Raw genomic sequence first — 20,648 nt, 5'->3', positions numbered from 1 at the left:
TGCATCCTGACAGGGAGGCGAGGGCGGGCCTCTCCATCCTGCTTTGTGCTCTGCACCCCAGGGTCCCAGTCTGTCGTAGGTACAGCCCCTGTGGGCTCACGGCTAGAGATGGGGCTCCCTGCTCACACTGGGCACCGTGTGGGGTCAGGGCAGCACCCCACGCCCCCCAAAGCTGCAGCACGTCTCTCCTGCCCCTTAGCTCCCCTAGGTCTCCAGATGAGCATAGGAGGCTTCGTAGCCTCGTATCAAGTTTGAAAGAAGTGGAGTGACAGTCATGGGGTTGCACATTGTTGTTTATTAATAAGGAAGTAAACAAATGGCCTTGGCCGGTGTGGCTCAGTGGATTGAGCACTGGCCTGCGAACCAAAGGGTCGCTGGTTCGATTCCCAGTCAGGGCTCATGCCTGGGTTGCGGGCCAGGTCCCAGTAAGGGGCATGTGAGAGGCAACCACACATGGTTTCTCTCCCTTTCTTTTTCCCTCCCTTCCCCACTCTCTAAAAATAAATAAATAAAACCTTTAAAAAAAAGAAAGTAAACAAATGAAAACTTGGAGACAAGGCAGAAGTAATCAAAGTAGAAAAATAATCAAAATCCAGGAGCCACCTTTCTGCCCGGTCCAAGCGCTCACGTTCGCCCGCATCAGACGGCTGGTGGGGGCAGCAGCAGAACCCCGGTCCTGAGGGCCCGGCTGCCTGAGCCAGTGGGCAGCCCCCCGGACGGGCCTCGCTCTGCCCCGGTCGCCTGTGGGAGCTCCTGGGCCACCCCCAGCTCCGCCGTTTCCTGGGAGGACTCAGTGCTCCCCGAAGGGCTGCACGCGTGTGGGCGGGGCCAGGCTGGGCAAGGAGGAGACAGTGGCAGAAACACAGCCGGTGGGCAGGAGCGACAGCTGGGGTCAGGTGCTTCCACCCTGTCCCCGCAGCCCTGCTCGGCCCTGCGCTGTCTGCCCCCCACCGCGTCCAGCTCGTCCACCTCCCTCTGGCCCCCACATCTCAGCTGCCTGCCAGGGTGTGAGGACGCCATTCCACCCTCTCATGCCTCCTCCACACCGTGTCTCATACACCTGAGTCCAGAAGGCGGCTCACGGTAAAAGGAGACTCTGCTCTTGACCCCTGGGGTCATGAGTTCACATCAGAAGGGGCCAAGGGCCTCTCATGGCCGTGTGGTGTCGGCAGCTCACCTGCATCTCTGCCATTTTGCCCTCTGTCCACTACCCTCCTGCCCTTTCCTGTCTCCCCTGGGCAGGGCAGCAGGCTGGCCCTCCAAGGGGTCCGCCCCAGCAGTGCTCTGCGGAACACGTGCATCCCCCTGCGGTCTGGTCCCCCCCTCATGTGTCCTGTGGTTCTTCCCACAGCAGCTCCGAGTCCGAGATGGAGGAAGAGGAGGACGAGGAAGAAGAGCCCCCGCTGCCCACCTCCGACCTGGGTGGCGTTCCCTGGAAGGAAGCTGTGCGGATCCATGCTCTGCTCAAAGGGAAAAGCGAAGAGGAGCTGGTCACCTCTAGGAGCCGGGAGCCTGGGGAGGAGGAGGAGGAAGAGCAGGAGGAAGAGGAGGAGGAGGAGGTGGAGGAGGAGGAGGAGGAGGAGGAGGAGGAGGAGGACTACGACGCGGAGTCCAGTGAAGGTGAGACAGCTACCCCACGCACTGTGGCCCTTCCGTCCCGTGGCACCCTGCCTGCCTCTGACCCCAGACCGTGCGCACTCTGGTTGCCATTGGAAGGTAGAGGCCCACACTAGGGTCCGTGTGCGCCTCTCTTTGTTTTCCACTTTTTCCCTTTAGTTTCAGCGATTGAAATTTGCTTTACTAAAGAAAGGGAACTTGACTTTTGGGAGGCTCCCCAGGCCCGGGCACCCGATCCCGCAGGCTGTGAAGATGGGCACTCACATTCGCTTGTTCACGGCTGCTGCCGCTGAGCGGGCTGGGGGCCAGGCTCCCGTGGGGCTGGCTCAGCCAGCGACGGCGCTCGAGTGCTTGTCCAGACAGAGCGGCAGCTCCAGTGTCCGGCTGGTCCAGTCGGCTCTGACGTCACTGTGCTTTGGTTCAAGCTGTTCCAACCCTGGTCCTGCGCCCGTGTGTCCTTGAGTAAGGAGACAGAAGCCTGCTGGGCCTCCTCTTCTTGCCGTGGAGGACACAGGGTCCTTCTTTCTGCCTCCTGGCTGTGCAGGCGTCCGAGAGCAGATCGCTCCCCCTGGGGGGGTGTGAAGGAGAAGGGCCTGGCCTCCAGTTCCCTCGGCCTTTCAGAGAGGCCGTCAGTCTGCACGGCCTGGACGTGCAGCACCGGCACTGCGGGCTTGGCCTCCCCATCCACCCCAGGGTCTGTTTTCTTCAACACAGCGAGGGCACAGAGCCCTGCCAGCCAGTCACACGAAGCTGAGTGGTCTGAGGCCCGGCCTCAGTCAGAGGCAGGGCACAGCCAGGCCCCTTCCGTGGGGGTGGGACCCACGAGACAGCCCTGTGTGAGGTGTAGAAGGAGGCGGCCCCAGGCCCTGGCTCCGGCACTGGGTTCCTGTGTCCAGAGGCTGCACCTCTGTCCCAGTACTGCCCCATGTCCCTGCTGGTCGTGGGGCCACCGTGCAGGGTCACGGCCTGTGTCCTCTGCAGCAGAGCTCGCCCAGCCCCTGGCGGACTGCATTTCCCGGGGCCGGGCTTCGGAGAGACACAGGCAAACAGGGCCCTGGTTCTTGGCCCCAGGTTGGGCCTGGGGTGTGGCCTGGATACCAGTGTGGGCAGTGCTGCGTGAGAGGCTGCCGAGGTTAAAGCTGCCAGGAAGCAAAGCTTCCTCTTTGCTCTGTTTCCCCCATGGAGGGCCGATGCTGGCCGCGTTTGCGGCTGTCTGGCTCCCCCTTGTGTAGAAGCAGAGGATTGCCCCGGGCAGAGGACAAGGCTGTTCTGGCCATGCGCCTCTCCCCACCTCCAGCCCGGCCCCTCTGGCAGCCATCCAGACTCTGCCTCCCAGGGCAGGTCGCCCGTGCAGATGCCTGTTTCTTGGAGACGACAGGCTTCAGGCAGCACACAGCCTGGGCCCAGCCATCAGGGCCGGTCGTGCCCCAAATGGCGCGTGAGACAGGTTCAGGGGGAAGCCAGAGGAGAGCCGCAGTGGCCTCATGTGTCCAGCAGCACATTCCCCTGTCCCCCTCGTCCGGTGACGCCTCCCATTGTAGCCCAGCCCCCAAGGGGCCAGGGTGCCCGGAGCCTCCCTCCACTGCTCCTTCAATGAACCCCGGGGGGGCAGACCCAAGCCCATTTACTGCCAGGAAGCAGGGAGGAGACGCGATCTCTCCCTCTGTCACCATGAAGGCGAAGGGGCCCCACCCAGCACCACAAGGGCCAGGTGGCCTTAGAAAAGCCCCCAAGTCTACAGGGACCTGCAGGCCTGAGTTTGGGACAACGTGGTGCCTGCGGCCACGTTGGTGCTCTCATTGCACTCTGTCCCAGGTCATGTTGCCTGTCCCTTGTAAACGAACTGCTGTCTCTGCAGCAACAAAGCTGAAGCAGGTTGTGCAGTCAGGCTGCTGAGCGCGGCTGCCGCCAGGAAGTGCAGGGTCCCGGGCAGGTGGCACCGCTCTTGCCTCCTGAAGAACCCGCCTCCCTTCCCCAGTGCGCCCTCCCCGGAGCTGCTGGCTGTCGCTGTAACTTCTCCCCACTGTGTGGCCTGGCCCCAGCAGGGACTGCGGGGACCCCATGGGGCAGGGGCTGTGTGCAGACCCCTTGAGCTCTGGGAGCAAGAAGAGTCCACAGGATTCTCTGGCAAGTCCTTGTTTCACTGAGAAACCGGCTCTCATGTCCAGTGGCTCCAGGTGGACTTGGGCTAAGGAAAAAGCACTTTGATCTTAGAAAAAGCACAGAGGGGTTGTCGGCCCATGAAGTCCTAGAGCTTTGGGAATTTACGGGACAGAGCTCTGCTTCCATGCAGCCGGGCCCCCCATGGCTGCGTCCCTGCCAGGGGCCCCCACGGAGGTGGGGGTTCTGACTGCAGATGGGAACCCTGATGCTCCAAGAATGAGCATTTCTGTTCTGTGCAAGTTGGCTGGTCATGGCAGAAGGACAGTGTCCCATCCCACCTCGTTCTTGTCACGTGACTCGGCTCAGAAGCGGGGCGGGCGGCACCCTGCTGGGCAGTCTGGGGAGGAGTCCACTCTGTGGGCCCCCCAGGCCGTGGTAGGTGCTCCTTCTCGAGCTTGGCCTTGGGTCTCCCTAGGGCAGCCACGGTGAGAGAAGCACCCAGAGGGAAGCGCTGGGTGCGCAGGCCGAGTCTGCTTGTGCGCGTCCACGGCGAGCGTAAAACTTGAAAGGACATCTCGCGGGGGCCACGTGTGTGTGACCCGTCTTGTGGTCTCGTCATTTGCCTCTCTGATTCACTCTGGCAATGAGATAACTTTTCTCTCTGCTTCCTTTCCTGTGGTGTTTCCTTCCTTCCCTCTCTCCTTCCCCTGACTGTTCATCTCCTCCCTCCTCCTCCCTGTCATCTCTCCCTTCCTCACTCCTTTCTCCTGCTGGAAACTGGGCACAGCAGCCACCAGGAGCCAGAGGCTGCTGCAGGCCCTGAGCTCGGCCGACCCCCTGGAGATCCAGGCGGATGTGCACTGGACGCACGTCCGGCAGAAGGAGGAGGAGGAGTGCACAGCGCCCAGCTCCGCACCCTCCACTTCCCGAGGTAACAGCGTCGGACCCCGCACCCGGGCCCCTCTTCTCACTGTGGGGATTTGCTGTCATGGCCAGAGTGACAGCCCTAAGGAAGAGCTGACAGACATTGTACTTTCTTCTTGTTGTTCCTGACCCTCCTTGAGCAAGTTCAGAGGTTGTGAGTTCTTTCCCCAGAGATGCAAAATGGCAGGATGAACTTGACCTTGGGGCATAAAGAGTGTGCTTTCTTTCCCCTGTATGATGAGGCCGGTTGCTCTTGCCCTGCTGGTGGAAGTCCAGCCCTTGGCCCGTGGGGTGTGCCTGGTGGTGTGTGTGCATTGGCAGGAGGGGCCAGGAGGCCCAGTGTGAGCAGGAGTGAGGTCTTCAGGGTACGTGGACACCAGGGAGGCCGTGAGTCGCTCTAGGCTGCGGGCAAGGTGGTCTGCACCCCCTTTTGGGCGCTGAGGATACAAGAGCAGGAGCCGCGTGATTCGCCCCCTTTCCGCCTCGTCTTGCTCACTGAACCTCATTTCCGTCCAGTCCCAGCGGGAACTGCGAATCTCTGAGGACGGTCCCTGCGTGAGGGGCGGTCCCTGCGTTCGTGAAACACCTTTCATGCGGTCGTTTGGTTCTCGCCTCCCAGCCCTGAATCTTCACCCACAGGCGGGAGCAGCCCCGGCGAACCGTTCCACAGCGAAGCAAGTGCACGCAGAGGCCCCACCGGCCTGGACTCGGGGGGCCTGAGCCCCCGAGCACCTGCCTGCACGTCCCCTCTTTTCCTGCAGTCCCTCCACACAGGCTCAGTGCCGGACCGCCCCCCCGGCGGTGCCAACAGGCCGGGCCGTGGTGCTGCCCTGGGGCCGCTGTCTTGTCTTGGACGTCAGGGGTGACGTGACCCTGCTTGGGGGGCCTCCTCCCTGTGTAACGTTGTGTTTGTGTCTGTTTTACATTCAGCGCCTGACCTCCCCTCCGTGCGCCGTGCAGCCGTGCAGGCCTGGCTGGAGACAGTGTCCGGAGGTAGCCGGGGTGTCTGCCCTTCTGCTCACCGTAACCGCTCTCTCAGCAGCTCCACTGACCCCTAACACTGGACTCCTGGTCCTGCGGCTGTGCATGCAGGGGCGGGGGCGGGGCACATGCATGCCTCCCCCGAGGGACCCCTGCATGGAGGGACACGCTCCCCACGCACCGCAGGGACAAGCCAGGTCCTGTTGGGGACAGAGTCTAGCGCTTCCTCTGATGCACAGAGACGGGGCAGAGGCCAGAGCTGCAGGAGCATCATTAGCACTGAGGTGTGAAGTCTGCAGAACTCAGCCTGGTGTGGACATGAAGGTGTCAGTGGACAGTCCACAGACCCACTGAAGCGTCGGGAGGAGGCAGCTGGTGCTGGGGGGACGGGTGGGACATTTGTGGAGGATGCAGATGTTGTTCAGCTTCAAGCAGAGGGACAGGTCTTTGGACGGAGGTGTGGGTATCTCTATAAGTAGTTAGGCCAAGAGCTGGCTGAGAAGCCTCACTTGTCCTTCCTAAACTTTTCTGGGGAGAAAAGTATTTCTCAGCAAGGAGCTCCTGGCATTTGGGGCAGGACCGTTCTTTCCACTGCAAGACGTTCGTGGCCTCTGCCCTCTGAATGCCCAGCAGCCGCACTCCCACCCACACGACGCACGCAGACGGCTGCACCGATACCCCACAGCAAGGGGGCTGCTGCACTCGAGGTTCCCTGGGTTGGGCAGGGCGGAGGAGCTCACGGGGTAGACAGCCTGAGGTATCAGGACCTCCCAGATGGCAGCTAAGTGTGGCTGCAACTTCTGGCCTCCATAGTGGGTGGCAGCTCCCAGCATCCTACGCCCTACCTTAACCTGGATCTGACCCCAGGCCACCCTGGCGCCCTCACCTGTCTGTGTGACACATGTGTTGTGACCTCCTGGGGCACCTCTGAGGCTTGTGGACTCTCATCTCTGCCTCTGCAGTGACTCGAGGGGCAGGCCAGGCTGAGACCCCGGGCATTAGGGCCTCAGGCTTCTCCAGATTTGGTGCAGGGTCCCCTCCTCAATGCCTGGTGGCACAGTGGCCTCCACGGCAGGCCCAGGTGCAGTTCCCACCAAGTCGAGGTGCCTGCAAAGGAGCAAGGTCCTGGCAGGGGCAGTGTCCACCAGCTGGGTTAGCAGGGCTGTGGTGCAGCTGTGACCTTGGCCTGCAGGCAAGTGGTGCAGGTATGAGGAGCAGAGGTGTCCCTCTCCCCAATGTGTGGGACCATCTGAGTCCCACCCCCCCAGGGTTTTCTCAGCAGATGCCGCTGTTGCAAGTACGAGTGGAGTGTGGCCGGCTCCCTGGGCTGCTCTGCCTGGGGGGTGGGACAGTCACCATCTACCAGCCCCTAAAGTGTCTTAAGAAACCCCGTCTCCCCCAAACTGGCACTGTTAGCCGAGACTTGTCAGTCCAGTGCTCTGAAGCTGGGTGCAGACCAGGCGCCCCATTTCAGAAACCTCAGTGTGTGGTCAGGGAGATGAGCACCCAGCCCGAGGAACCACTACCAGCGAAAGCTCGCGGCACTGCCCTGGCACCCCTAGGCCGAGGCCGGTGTCTGCTAAGTGCCTCTCCCCTCCCCTCCCCCGAAAGGTGAGCACTTCCTTGATTTTCACTGGACACTGACCTCAGCAGCCGCTCCCAGTGTTTCTGCCACACAGGCTCTGCACACTCTCAGGTGCAGGGCTGCCTGTGAGCAGACCTCGGCCCAGGCACCCGGAGGGGGGAGCAGGGCTGTCCTTGGTCAGCACAGCCTTGTGAGGAGTCCTGCGGCTGGCCTGCATGGCCCCCCTGTGCCCGCCGTCCTGTGAGCTCCAGTGCTCGGGCTCCTATACATACAGACCGGACTCCAGACCCTTCCCAGGGTGACAGACAGCTCTCAGCCATGATGTGGGGATGGCTGTGCTTTGAACCCGACAGGGAACCACAGGGCCCCAGACAGATGGGTGACCTGGTATTTCACAGCGGCCTTCCGAGCAGTGGCCTTCCTTCAGACTTTTAGTGCAAGCTTTGAGTGTGCAAAGGTCAGGGCAGCTGTGAGTATGAGTGTGAGTGCGTGTTAAGGGCCGGCGCTCCTCAGGGGAAACGAGTGTGTTAGTGCTTTGTCTGCCTTTGCAGCCCTGAAGGGCTAAGCCCGGGCCCAGCCTGTGGACCTCACACATCCCCTCTCCCCGCCCTGTGTTGCTTTAGAAAAGCACTTCTCTCCATCACCCCAAGCAGAGCTGCCACCTCTGCCCCCCTGCGGAGGGAGGTGCAGCATGGGCCACACCTCCCCCAGCGATGTCACTGATGCAGAACACTGCAGCCACTACACTGAGCCACACGGCCACGGCCAGTGTCGTCACCGACAGGAGTCAGAAACGGTTCCTCCAACTGCATTAAGGGACCCATGGTGTGGGGCACGGCCACACAGGGCCAGGCTGGTGAGCCCAGAGTGCTGCTGCTTTGCACTCGGGCTGCTGGGTCTGGGCCTGGAGCGGCCGCATCTCCCTGCCCTCAGCCTGGAGGAAGGAGGTGACTGGGCTGAGCGTGAGTCCGTGCCCACTTGACCCGTGGGAGAGTCTCAGGTGTCAGGAAGGTCCCCGCTCAGGGCGCTCTGCCTGTCCTCCTTCCTCCCCTTCCCTTCACACGTCTGCTTCCCAGGCCCATCAGATGAGCATGACCTGGAGGAAGATGTGGACTCGGAGCCAGCGGAGATAGAAGGGGAGGCCGCTGAGAACGGGGACACAGGGGACACTGGTGCGGAGCTGGATGACGGTACATGGACCCCAGACCCCCCTCCATGGGAGTAGCTTCCTGCCCCCCTCAGGGTGACGGGCCAGAGTGCTCTGCAGGAAAGGAAATAGGAAAAAGACTCAGGAAAGACTGAAACAGCATGCACTGGGCAGAAGCAGGGAGCTCAGGGAGCAGCTGCTAGACCTCCTGGTTCTGTTTGGCCCTAATGACCCCCACTGGGGAGTCCTGCGTGTCGTACACCCGCCCGCTGGCCACTGCTCAGTGCAGCCTGCACCTGTGTGGCCATGTGAGAGAAGGAGCTGAACTGGGGCCTCGTACAGGGGCCTGCAGTCCATGGGTGCTGTGTGAAAGCCATACACGGGGCGGTAGGGTTGCAGAATTCCACTTGGGTTGGTGGGGAGACAAGGGGCAGGGGCTGGGCTGGACGAGTTAGAGGGCAGTCCAGGCTGCGGTGTGGGGCAGCAGGGCTGGAGCCGCCCACAGGAGAGGAGCACTGGTGGGTGGTGGCCCCTGAAGCAAGGCCCACTCTCCCCAGGCACACCTGCTGGCTACCTTCAGCCTTGGCCTGTCAGCTGCGTGTCAAAGACGATGGAGCCCAGTGCTTTGCAGTGAGCACTGTGCTGCTGAGCGCGTGCATCTGGCCCGGCATCAGCCGCTGGCTGAGGAGCAGCGGACAGGCCCAGGCCTGGCTGAGCTGCCTGCTCTCCTGTCCCTCCACCAGATCAGCACTGGTCTGACGACATCCCCTGGGAGGCCGAGGCCGAGGTGCACAGGCAGCTGCCGGCGGCGGCAGCCACGGAACTGGAGCTGAAGGTCTCGGAGGACCAGGCAGCTTGGCCCACTGCCTCTCCGCAGCCCCGAGGGAGAGGTCAGTCTGCTGTGGCAGGAGAGGCCCCTCAAGGACAGTGGCACTGGGACGTCCACACACCAGCCTCAGATGATGGCCCCTGCCCCCTGTGCTGGGCCATGCATGCAGTTTCAGCACTAGCCCCTTTCTGGGTGTCACTGGGGCTATGAGAAGGAAGAAGGAACGGACCATCCACGTGACACAAAGCTGGTGCTTCTGACCCAGAGTGTGCATACAGGGCGCCGGGGGGGCCGGGGCCTTTGCTCCTCCTCCTGCATCTGCAGGCGGCCGAGGGCGCCCAGACCCCACCGCAGAACTGGCTGGGGGGGCCCATCCCCAGGAGTGGGTTTCCCCCGTCAGTCCCCTGGCTCTCTGCTGTGCAGGTCCCTCCCAAGTCTCCAGTCCCATCCGGTCCACTTTGGAAGAAGCTGCTCTGTTCCACCGAGTCCACAGCCCCACGGCCGAGGTAAGAGTTGGGGCTCACTGGCGGGGGCAGAGCTGGTGCCCCAAGCGGAAGTGTTGGAAGTTCCACCGTATTTGTGGGATCACTGGTGCAACAAGACAGGTGCATGTCTCCTTGATGTTTTGTTACAGTGAACTATGAATTCTAAGTATTTAGGAGAAAGAGAGAGAGGAAGAGAAACGTCGATGTGTGAGAGGTACATTGATCAGTTAGTTGCCTCTCACACACCCACTGCTGGGGACCTGGCCTGCAACCCAGGCATGTGTCCTGACTGGGAATCGAACCTGTGACCTTTCAGTTTGCAGGCCAGTACTCAGTCCACTGAGCCACACTAGCCACGGCAGAACTGTGAATTTTAAAATCAAAAATATTTACTCATCAAGTGGTATGTGAACCACACGTTAGAGCATAGAGGGTAAACGCATCGTAACAATGTCCCAGGGAACAGGCTTTGGAAAATACCTGGGGAGGACAGAGCAGGGAGGGAGGTCCGCACTGCAGGGTGTCTGCTGGGTCGGGCCTCGGGGGCCCTGAGCAGCAAGGCAAACATGGCGGCTGTGTGTGTGCAGTGGGGGAGCTTCCTGAGGGGGATGGGCAGGCATGAGTGGGGTTCACGTAGGGCTCCCTGGACCTTTGTGCCTCCCAAGGGGGGCGATTTATAACACAGGCTGTGAAACAGCTGTTTTTAATCCACTCACCAGGGACCCTGACGACGGGAGGGAGAGCAGGCCAGCACGCAAGGGATGTGGGGTGCATGCGTTTGAGGGGGGCCAAGCCCCAACCACGGAGTCGTCCAGTTGGGCCGAGCGGGTCTAAAACCGCACGCTGTGCAGAAGGTCCTCCTGGGGGCGCCGGAGCCGTGGCTGCAGGCCAGCGTGAGCACAGGCCCTCGGAGAGAGAAAGCTCCCCGGGGCTCTCTGCTGACCACCAGTCTTGGCCGCCTGAGCAGTGTCCATCTGTCTGTCTTCGTTTCTGTAGGGGGCCCGGGTCCCACTCCTGTCTGAGGTTGCCAGGTTGAAATCGCCCGAGGAACGCCTCTTCCCAGAGCTCTCGCTCCCCAGAGCAGACGTTGCTGCTGACCAGAAAGCCACGCCCTCTGCCGTCCAGACCCCGCCAGCAGCCCTGCCGCCTCCTTCCCCACTGGCCGCCTCTACCCCACTCCCCATTTGCTCCCAGCCACAGCCTTCCTGTGAGGCCACCGTCCCATCCCCCACCTTGTCCCCCATATGCTTCCAGCCTGGGCCAGCCAAGACGCCCACCCCTCTGGCCCCCGTCCCCATGAAGAACCAAGGGGACGCCCAGGACAGGCTGGGCAGCCCTCCGGCTGCGGACGAGGCTCTGCGGCGGAGTGACCTGGTGGCCGAGTTCTGGATGAAGAGTGCGGAGATCCGCCGCAGCCTCGGGCTCACGCCCGTCGATCGGGGCAAGGGGCCTGAGCTCAGCTTCCCCTCACCTGTCTTGAAGCCGGTGTCCCTCAAATCCTATTCAGTGGAGAAGTCCCCTCAGGGTGAGGGGCTCCATTTCCTGAAAGCTCCACCTGTTCCCAAGAGACTCGGCCTCCCGAAGTCGGAGAGTGACCAGCCCTGCCCGCCGACGCCCAAGTCCCCGTCCGACCGTGAGCTGAGGAGCGCCCACGAGGAGCGGAGGGACCTGTCCAGCAGCTCCGGCCTGGGCCTGCATGGGGGCTCCTCCAACACGAAGACCTGGGGCAGCCAGAGCCTCAACACCTCGGACTCCGCGGTGCTCACGCCCCCCTCCAGCCCGCCCCCGCCCCCACCGCAGGGCGAGGAGCCCGCCACTCTGCGCAGGAAGCCCCATCAGATGCGTGAGCGTCAGGAGACGGAAGCCAAGGCCTCAGGGATCCCACCGCCCCCACCGGCCACTGCCCTGCGGCCGCCCCGGGAGCCAGACCAGCCCCCCCGGGAGGAGGTGCGGAAGTCGTTCGTGGAGAGTGTGGACGACATCCCCTTCGCCGATGACGTGGAGGACACGTATGAGGACAGGACCGAGGACTCAAGTCTGCAGGAGAAGTTCTTCACGCCCCCGTCCGGCCTGCCCCTCTCTGAGAAACCGCTCCGGCCATCCTCGGCCAAGGAGAATGGTAGGTTGCCCAGTCTGGAGAGTGGGGTTCACCTGCAGAAGAGGGGGCTGCCCGTCGTCTCTCCGGAAGCCAAGGAGCGGGCCGAGGAGCGCATGCGGGCCCGGGAGAGGTCTGTGAAGAGCCAGGTGCTGAGGGACGCTATGGCCACGCAGCTGCGTCAGATGAGGGAGATGGAGACGGGGGCCAAGGCCTCCAGGCCCCCTGGGGGCACCGGCCGCAAAGCCTCCTCAGGGCCCTCCAAGGGCAGAGGCCCAGGCCTCACGCCCCACAGAGTTCCGGAAGAGCCCACCGCCAAGCACAAAGCCACCAGTGAAGAGCTCCTGTCGCCCGTGTCCGACTCGGGGCCCCCCGATGGCTCGCTTACCTCCTCTGAGGGCTCCAGTGGGAAGAGCAAGAAGAGAGCGTCACTCTTTTCCCCACGCAGAGCCAAGGGGCGGGCAGCCAAGGGGGAGGGTCGGGCCCCTGAGAAGCCCAGCCCAGACCTTCCAGAGGAGGCAGCCACCAAATCCAGGTCCTTGTGGAAGTCGGTCTTCTCTGGGTACAAGAAGGACAAGAAGAAGAAGGGAGACAACAAATCCTGCCCCAGCACCCCCTCCAGTGGGACCACCGTGGACTCAGGGAAGCACCGGGCATCGCCCAGGCTGAAAGCAGGTGTGTGCACACCCAGGACCCCCCACACCCCAGCCCAGGGCCCTAGAGCTGTGCTGACTCGGGAGGGAGAAGGGACGGGGGCCATGGGAGGGCAGCACTGCCTACAGACTGCAGCCTCCACGCTCCGGCTCCTTGGGTGGGGACAGTCACTCAGGTAGACACCACCCAGACCCCCAGCTCAGGCCAGTGCCCCTGCCGCCCTCACCCGGCCCTGCCTCTCCCCGCAGAGTTGCAGCTCCGACGCCAGCTCAGCTTCTCAGAGGACTCGGACCTCTCCAGTGATGATGTCCTCGAGAGCGCCTCCCAGAGGTCGAAGCGAGAGGTGTGCAGGCCAGTGGGCAGCTGTGGGGTGGGGGGCTTCTGTGGCTCAGGACCAGGGCTGCTGCCCTCCGTGCAGAGCCAGAGGGGCAGGCCGAGCCTCACCCAGTGGTGCAGGTGGGAGACGCAGCAGGACCAGCTCAGGCTCCTCAGGGAGCAGCCAGGGCTCCCGCATCCAGGGCAGGAGTTCCTGGGCTCAGTTCCGGGAGACGGGTGCTCAGGCCCACACACTCCACCTGTCTCTGAGGAGCGCCCCGTGCTGTCCCTCCACTTTTTTGTGCCCCGTGAAGCAGCACTGCCCAGGCCAGACATGGGCCCTCTCTGCCCAGGGCCTCTGGAGGCTGCAAGGACCTGGTCTCCATCATCCAGCCCTGGGTACATGCTCCCCACTGCCCCCCGCCCACCCAAGGGGAGGTCTAGCTGCCTCCTGCTCCCCCTTTTGAATGGAAAACTCCCCAGAACATTCTGCACCTTCTTTACTAAGCTTCCCAGGACTTGGCCTTGCCTGCCAGAGAGGCTGTGGCGGGCCTGCATCCCGCTCGCTGCTCCTAGCCTGGCCCAGTGCCTCTTTCGTGGTTTGGCGAACCAGAGGAAGCCAGTATTCCCGCTGTCATCTCACTCCTGAGACGTTTATCCCCCCGGACCATTCCAGTGCTGCATCTGTCCTCCTAGAAGGAGACGAAGGGAGCTCCTGTGTGCCAGCCCCGCGGGGACTTGGTGGAGGCCTGGCCCTGCCCGGGGTCCCGCGGGGGCCTGGCGGGAAGGAGCATGTGGTCTCCATGTGGACGAGCAGACCAGTCAGTCCCCAACTTCATCTGTGGTTGCTTCTGCGGTCGGGTCTCTGGGCCGTCCCTCTATCAGTCAGTGAGCTGCCCTGCACCACTCCGAGCGGCAGCTGCCAAAGCCACAGCTCAGGGAGCACAGCCTCTCCCTGTGGCGCACAAGGCGGCAGGTCCCGGACCCGCTCCCAGAATCCCACCCTTCATGTTGCACACACTCCCACAGGGGCGGCCGTGGAGGCAAGCAAATGTCCTGATGCCCACTGGGATGCGGGCGAGCTCAGTGGGAGAAACTGCTGTTTTAAGAGGAGAAGCTAAAGGTGGAGGAACTGAGAGGGACAGATGGGCCGTCACAGAACAATCCCAGGACGTCAAGTGCAGCACAGGGAGCGCAGTCAGTCGTGCTGTGGTTACTGTGCAGGCCGCCGGGCAGGCACTGGGAACACGGGGGCCGCGCCCTGTGAAGTGTGCGGTTGTCTGACCCCTGCGCTGTGCACCTGAAACCAGGACAGAGTCGTGGCGACTGCCCACTGTCGCTGGAAAGACTGGGCGCTCCCGCAGGGGAACAAACTGAAGCAAAAGCAGCTGTGGGTAGTTGGAGGCAGTCTGATCACAGCAGACACGCACAGGCGACCACACCGGGCCCTGCGGTGTGAGTGTTGAGTGCTGGTCCTTCGGCTGTGGTTGCAGGCTTTCCCAATGCTGCTCTGGGAAGCCCCGTCTTCCGTTCCCTTAACTGACTTGTTCGAGTAGTGAAATTCTTCCTCTCAGGTGATTGGTGGGAGTCGTGGGTCCACCGAGAGGCAGGGTCCACACGCTCACATTTCGCCACCAGGAGCCCTGGGAACGGTGGGTCTGAGGCTGCAGCTGTCCAGAGCTGCAGCCCCATGGGCCGGGCGGACCGCAGCTCTGACCCCCTCCGCTCTGAGAAGCCCCATGCAGGGCTTGCTGGAGCCCAGATACAGTGTCTGCCTGCAGCATGTCTGATAGAGGCCAGTCGTTCCTGCTGTTTCAGGTCCTTTCCCTGTGCCCCCCCCATCCCAGCATTGCTAGTGGTGGAGGGACCCCTGTCCTTCCCAAGGAGCCCTGCCAGGGGTGGGGGCCTTTGGAAGAGGGCAGAGTTCAGCACTCAGCTTGCTCCGTGTCTGTCTCTGGGGCCGGGCCCCCACCCCAGGCCCTGTCCCAGCACCTGCATCATTCAGTGGGAAGGCGTCCTCCGAATTGCCACAAGCAAATGGGCTGCTGAGAGAGCAGTGGCATCTGTAACCACCTACTTAAGCAGTTTTAACGTACACTTGAGGGAGCCTGAGGAGGAACAAGAGAAGGTTGGGGGCGTGAGGAAGAAGCCATGTTCCTGGGAGAGCTGTGAGCCCGGCCCAGGTCAGGGTGGGGCTCCTGGGGGCCCCACAGGGGGGTCTGCACCCAGCCCTGTGTGACATTCTAAAAAATAATCAGGTTGTGGCCTACGTATTTGTTTTAAACTTACGGTTTTGCTCCATTTCTGTGTTTTGTTTTTAATGATTATTGTCATTGCTGTTCTGTTTTGTTTTCCGTCTCCATTCCTTTAAAAGTCGGTACCTTTGCCCCAGGCCCTGGCGTCCGGGAGGCCGTGTGCACCGAAGGTAGTAGCCCATCCTGCCCGCCGGTCGCTGTTGCATGTGTGTCTGCGATTAACCACGGCGCCAGCCCCCGCCACAGCTCACTAACCGTCCTGCGTGCATGGGGCGGTCACACACTGCAGCCACTGTGTCAGGACTGGAGGGCATGAGGGCGGCGTCGGTCTGCGCGCTGGGGACCGGGCACTGCCGGACGGGGTCCACGGCCCTCAGCCCCAGGTCTGCGAGGGGACGAGCTCAGGACACCAGAGCAGCAGGACGCGGGGCCGCCTGCGTGCTGGGCTCCGGCCAACCCCCGCCCGCCCGGCTCTGAGGACGGAGCTGACGAGGGTGCACAGCTGCACTACGCTTGAGTGTCTCCTGCTCGGTCGAGAAAAGTCTCCTTTTTCATTTTCATGGTGACTGTGAAGAAGGCATTATGATTACAGGCAAACCCTCCCAAAGCCGCCTCTCAGAGGTGCCCAGTGCCCCTTTGGAGCACCTGGCACTGCCTCATGCCCTCACTGCCCACCTCTGCCCCTGGAGCGGCCCTGGCTGTTTGCTGCTGGAGTCAGCTGGGTTTGGCCAGTGGCTGCCTTCACTCTTCACGGCACCGGCTGAAACAGCCCTGCCCCTGCCCTTCTACCGGAAGCTGCTGGGCAGCCCCCAGGGTCCAGGCAGGGTTACCCCTGTGGTTCCTTCTTCAGACTGTTAGCTGGTTCGGGGTTCACTCAGACTCAAAGTAGAAGCATCGCTGTTTCTCTGATTCAAATGCCACTTCCTAAAAGAAGCATATAAATATCACTTATCTGAAGAGAGTGGCTTTTGGTACCAAACCAGAACAGCAGGGACCCAGATTTTCCTTTGACTGCGTGTCTTCTGTAGGCAGGAGGCGTGGGAAACATCTTACCGATATTTTTACCCTGGAGAAGCCCTAGAAAGAGCAGACAGCCTTGTATGGGAAAGGGGTGAACGCTGGGTCGCGCCGGCCCCCCGGCTGTCGTCCCCGAGCCTCCTTGTTCCCGTCACTGCAGGAAAGCATCTCCCTGTGGCATTGTGGGCTGCAGCCTCGGGGTCTTCACACACTGCACACAGGTGTCCTGCCACCTGGAGCCAGGCTCTCGGGCCCCTGCTGCCCAGGGCCACCTGCTCAGGGCTGTGTGCACCTGACCGAGGAAATGTCTCGTCCTCCCCAGCCGAGAACTTACACGGAGGAGGAGCTGAGCGCCAAGCTGACGCGGCGGGTGCAGAAGGCAGCGCGGAGGCAGGCCAAGCAGGAGGAGCTGAAGCGCCTGCACCGAGCCCAGGTGAACCCAGGGGCAGCCCCAGCGCACGGGGGACTCACGGCCGACCCTCCTTCCAGGCAGCTTCACCCCAACCCCCGACGAGGGAGGCTGTGGAGGACAGGGCAGAGCAGAGGTGGAGGGGGAGTCCCCTTGCCTGAGAGGGTGGCCCCCGAGGCTCTGGCCACAGGCCCCTGGCTCCCTGCAGCTGCACACGGAGCCTCAGCGTGGTAGGGCTGCTGGTGGGAAAGGGAGGAGCCGCACGCCCTGTTTCTGAGTTCCTCACGGTGGAACCATCACCGCAGAGCCACTCGTTCCCCGGTGAGGACGGTGCTTGAGGGGCTCCGTGACCTGTGACCCGCGGAGGGGTCTGGGATTTCCTCCCCAACGTCGGCCCCTGTCTGCGGGCCCCCCAGGTCCCAGAGCACCTGGATTGGGGGCAGGGAGACTAAAAGTAATTTCTTTACACAAAGTATTAGAAGATACCTGAACACAGTATGGTTTTTTAAACACAATCATGTGTATTCAGAAAGTCCACTTGTCCAAGCCACTGAGACGCCTGAACAGCACACACAGAGACCAGCTGGTCCTCCTTCTGGACCCCACGTCTCGCCAGTCCTGTTCCTGCAGGTCCCTCCAGCGCATCTTCTCGGCACCAGACGCCACTGGCTGCCACGTGGGGACCCGGACATCCCCACTGGTGCTCAGGACCAGCCCCCCACACACACACTTCAAACAGGCTGTGGCTGGCTGCCCCACCCTAGATCCACTCTTTCCCAGGGCAGAGAGAGGAGGTCACCGTCAGAAAGGTCCCGGGCTGTGGCACTTGAGTCCTTCCTGCAGGAGTTCAGTCCACTCCTGGTGGGCTGGCCACTCCTTGGCACCCCACACACGAGGTGCGTGCTGCTAATGCTCCAGGGCTCACACGCATACTTCGTGCAGGGAAGCATCTGTCTCTCTCCTCCGGGCATCTGCAGAGCACCTGACCCCTGGCAGTGAGGAGAGGCCAGGTGGTGAGAGACGGCTCCCCTGCGTTTTTGTCCCCACAGATCATCCAGCGGCAGCTGGAGCAGGTGGAGGAGCGGCAGCGGCACCTGGAGGAGAGAGGGGTCGCGGTGGAGAAGGCACTCCGTGGGGAAGCAGGTACTGCCGGGTGCTGGGCGGGCTGTTCTGCGGGAGGCCTCGCCCACCCACATGGAAGGGCTGGCTGTGCGTCACCTCCGCTTTCTCTCGGGCAGGCACCTCTGGGCCCCTTCAGCACTGAGGTTCGGGGCTTCCTGGGGCTCCAGGGGCGGAAAGCCGTCTGTGTGGGTGGCCCCAGGCCCGCTGCCCTCTCTGCCCTGACTGAGGCCGCGCCGTCGGCCTACAAGGAGGACTCCTGGTCCACATCCTCGGTTGCTGGCAAGTGCTGGCCTGCCCCCTCCCCGCCCCGTCACTTTCTCTAGGAGGAGAGACGGGGGGAAAGGGAGCCCACACCACAAGGACCATCACAGAACTGCAGGGCCTGTTCGCTCCCCACACCACGTACCGTCTGCTCTCTGGTCCCCCTGCTGCCCTAGGCTCTCACGGCAGTGCAGGCCCCCCACGGAGCCCTCCCCACCTCCCCGGGCGCAGTGCGCTGATGCCTGTGCAGCCTGGCCACCCAGGGCCCGTGGGCAGGCGCGGGGACTGTCGGGAGCCGGCACCGACGGGGTGCTGGGCAGGAGCCACGAGGGCTGTGGGCCGGGTGGCTGCCGATCGAAGAGGATCTGCAGCCACATGGCAGCACCGCCGCTGACCAGGGAGCCTGCGGGCGGGCTCAGCATGGTTGGGTGGAGACAGAGCAAGGAAGTCCCTGAGTCGTCTGGAGTCCCTGTTGGTGCAAGATGTGGAAACTGCTGGGCCAGCCCGGCTGCAGCCCGACATGGGCGCGGAGGGCCTGGTTGGTATCAGCCTTCGCCAGAGTCGCATGTCTCGGCCGTCTGTACACAGAAGCTCCTCTCCTACAGGCCTCTCCTGGGCAGAGGGGCTATGGCAGGCCACCCGGAAGCCCAAGGGGAGCCAGTGACCACAGCCAAGAATGGGGCCTGCTTCTGCGCACTGACCAACCTGCTGGCGAGCTCCCTGGTGGGGTGGCCTCATCTCAGGAGCCTGGGGTCAGATGGACTCGGGCTCTCAAGGACAGACATTCCCCAGGGGAGCGGGGCCCAGATGTGGAAGGAGGCCTGGACACCACAGCCTGGGGCTCCTCAGTGAGGCCCCGGAGGGAGGTGGCCCAGACCCACCAGAGAGGCGCTGCCCTCACCGCTCCCTCCTCTGGCAGAAGACCCCGGGCAGGGGCCCGGCCCGCCCTTCCTCCTGCGCCTCGCTGCAGGTTACAAAAGAAAGTGTCAGAGTGGAGAGTGAAGGGTCACTCAGCAGGCATGTGCCCCCGGGTCTCGTGGTTCGCAGACGTGCTTGGGGAAGACGTCCTGCCTCCCTCAAGCACAGACAGGTGCTGAGGCTCAGGTGGGCGGCCCCACCGCAGGTGCTCCCCGCTTGGCACAGTCTGAGTCCACGGCGTGCCTCAGAGTCTCCCCAGCAGACCGCCGGCCGCCTCAGGGACAGAGCGAAGCACACCGTCAAAGCCTGGCGTAGGATTTCCCCCAAATCCTTCCTTCTGGGCGATTAGATAATTACCTTTTCGTAAACACATGCAGCCGGGATTTCATCTCAGTCCGTGGTTTTCAACCTTGATGTTTAGCAGCCTTTTTACACATCAGTTCAAGTCTAACTCGAGAAGAATTACTCTAGAATGTCAGTCAACACAAAGTGGAAAATGCAGGCTTTGGTGGAGAGCCACCTCTACTCCCAGCACACGTGGGGTGGGAACCCCCGGACACTCGGGCGGTGGCCGTGACGAGTAGCAGCTGTAGGAGCACCCAGGGCACGTGGGGCACGTGCGGTGGAGCAGCTTCCACAGTCAAATCGCGGGTGGACCCATCGGCAGCCCACGCGCTTCCTAAAGAGGAGACACAGAGAAACACTGCATGCCTGGACGTGCGGTGACCACGTGCCCGGCTCGGCTGGAGGCTGTGACGTGCGAGACACCTGCCCAGAGGACCTCGAGTGACGGGGGTGCTACTGCCAGCACGTGGATGAAGGAACGCATGTCGCCTGCCTGGCATGTTCACAGGGAATGAAAACGGTCACCAAAGCAGCAGAAGAAACAAGGTTTACCCAGCACATGGGTCCCGTGTTGATGGTCTTCGGCGGATGTGAGATCGGCACATCAAACCTTTGAACGTGGCGTGTCTGATTTCAGTTTTTACATGAGTTGAAAGTATTTGCAAATCAGGTATTTGAAGACCCCTGAAACTGGAAGAGCCCTAGGGTTCCACAAAACAGCTTGAAAACCACCGTTCTGGCCCAGAGAAATACACCTCTCTCCAGTCTACAGACAGGCTTGGGTCGCTGCGCTGGGAGACCTCCCAAGACGCATCTGTGGAGTTCTGCGTCTCTGGCGGCGCTTACCGTAGGATATGTATATTCCCAAGCACAGGCTTTTCCTTTCCTCACTGCAGCCCATCTCTCCATGGCTCCCCTTTCGTCAGAAGTCGGCGGCCCTGTCCCTACTGGGCAGAGGTCGTCGACCCGGAGGCCTGTCCTTGTGCGCTGGCTGCTCTGGGTTGCTTCTGGCCAGTCGGGCACTACAATCTGAGTCCCCAGTGATGCTAATCTGCCCTGTCTCCGGGGGCCCACGTCTGGGCAACTGCAGACGGCACAGTCAGCCACGCCACCCTTCCAGGGAAGGCATCTGGCTGGAATGGACCTCCCGCCAGCCGTTGGTCTCCCCTCGCTCAAGGCACATGGACACCCAGAGCCTTCAGCCACGACACAGACGTGAGTTCTGTCTGGAGCACCTGGAAGCCCTTGCTGTTCCCAGACCCTGAGTCACACTTGAAGCGCTGGGTCAGCCTTGAGCTGCGTTGGAAAACCACCAGCTTTGCTTTCTTTTTTCTGATGCACCCGCTCTCGAGGGGCAGCTCTGGCAGGGAGCAGAAGGCGGCCAGGGTCAGCGTGCAGGCCACGAGGCCCAGCTACCCGGGGGAGGAAGAGCAGCCGGTGTTTGCTGGTCTCTACATGAATTCCTGACTCTGGGTGTATGAGGGCCGCCTGTGAAGCCCAGCCCCTCGGCCTGGCCCCATCTCTGCATCTCAGGCGTGCGAAGCCTGTGACATTGCTTCCGGGACAGCCACACAGAGCTGAAAGCC

The 20,648-nt window shown here is 62.5% G+C and overlaps 1 protein-coding gene across 8 annotated transcripts in view; it reads left to right on the top strand.

Annotated features, from left to right (window-relative positions):
• Positions 1–20,648, top strand: part of MICAL3 (microtubule associated monooxygenase, calponin and LIM domain containing 3) — a 124,901-nt gene that overhangs the window by 92,568 nt on the left and 11,685 nt on the right. For 4 of the 8 annotated variants that reach the window (XM_037138663.2, XM_053665484.1, XM_053665486.1 and 1 more), the window contains 9 exons: positions 1,352–1,620; positions 8,287–8,400; positions 9,101–9,247; positions 9,610–9,692; positions 10,668–12,441; positions 12,669–12,763; positions 15,110–15,160; positions 16,330–16,440; positions 17,466–17,559. In XM_037138663.2, coding sequence (XP_036994558.2) covers positions 1,352–1,620; positions 8,287–8,400; positions 9,101–9,247; positions 9,610–9,692; positions 10,668–12,441; positions 12,669–12,763; positions 15,110–15,160; positions 16,330–16,440; positions 17,466–17,559 — 2,738 coding nt within the window. Of the gene's footprint in view, positions 1–1,351; positions 1,621–4,517; positions 4,652–5,574; positions 5,638–8,286; positions 8,401–9,100; positions 9,248–9,609; positions 9,693–10,667; positions 12,442–12,668; positions 12,764–15,109; positions 15,161–16,329; positions 16,441–17,465; positions 17,560–20,648 lie in introns of all 8 variants that reach the window. The other 4 variants (XM_053665489.1, XM_053665488.1, XM_053665490.1 and 1 more) reach the window with 3 other exon arrangements.

Source organism: Artibeus jamaicensis, unplaced genomic scaffold (genome assembly GCF_021234435.1).
Source record: "Artibeus jamaicensis isolate MK-2021 breed Jamaican fruit bat unplaced genomic scaffold, CSHL_Jam_final contig_415, whole genome shotgun sequence".
In the NCBI taxonomy this organism is placed as follows: domain Eukaryota; kingdom Metazoa; phylum Chordata; class Mammalia; order Chiroptera; family Phyllostomidae; genus Artibeus; species Artibeus jamaicensis.
Note: the sequence above shows the minus strand (reverse complement) of the source record. Positions and strands in the feature narration are given on the sequence as shown.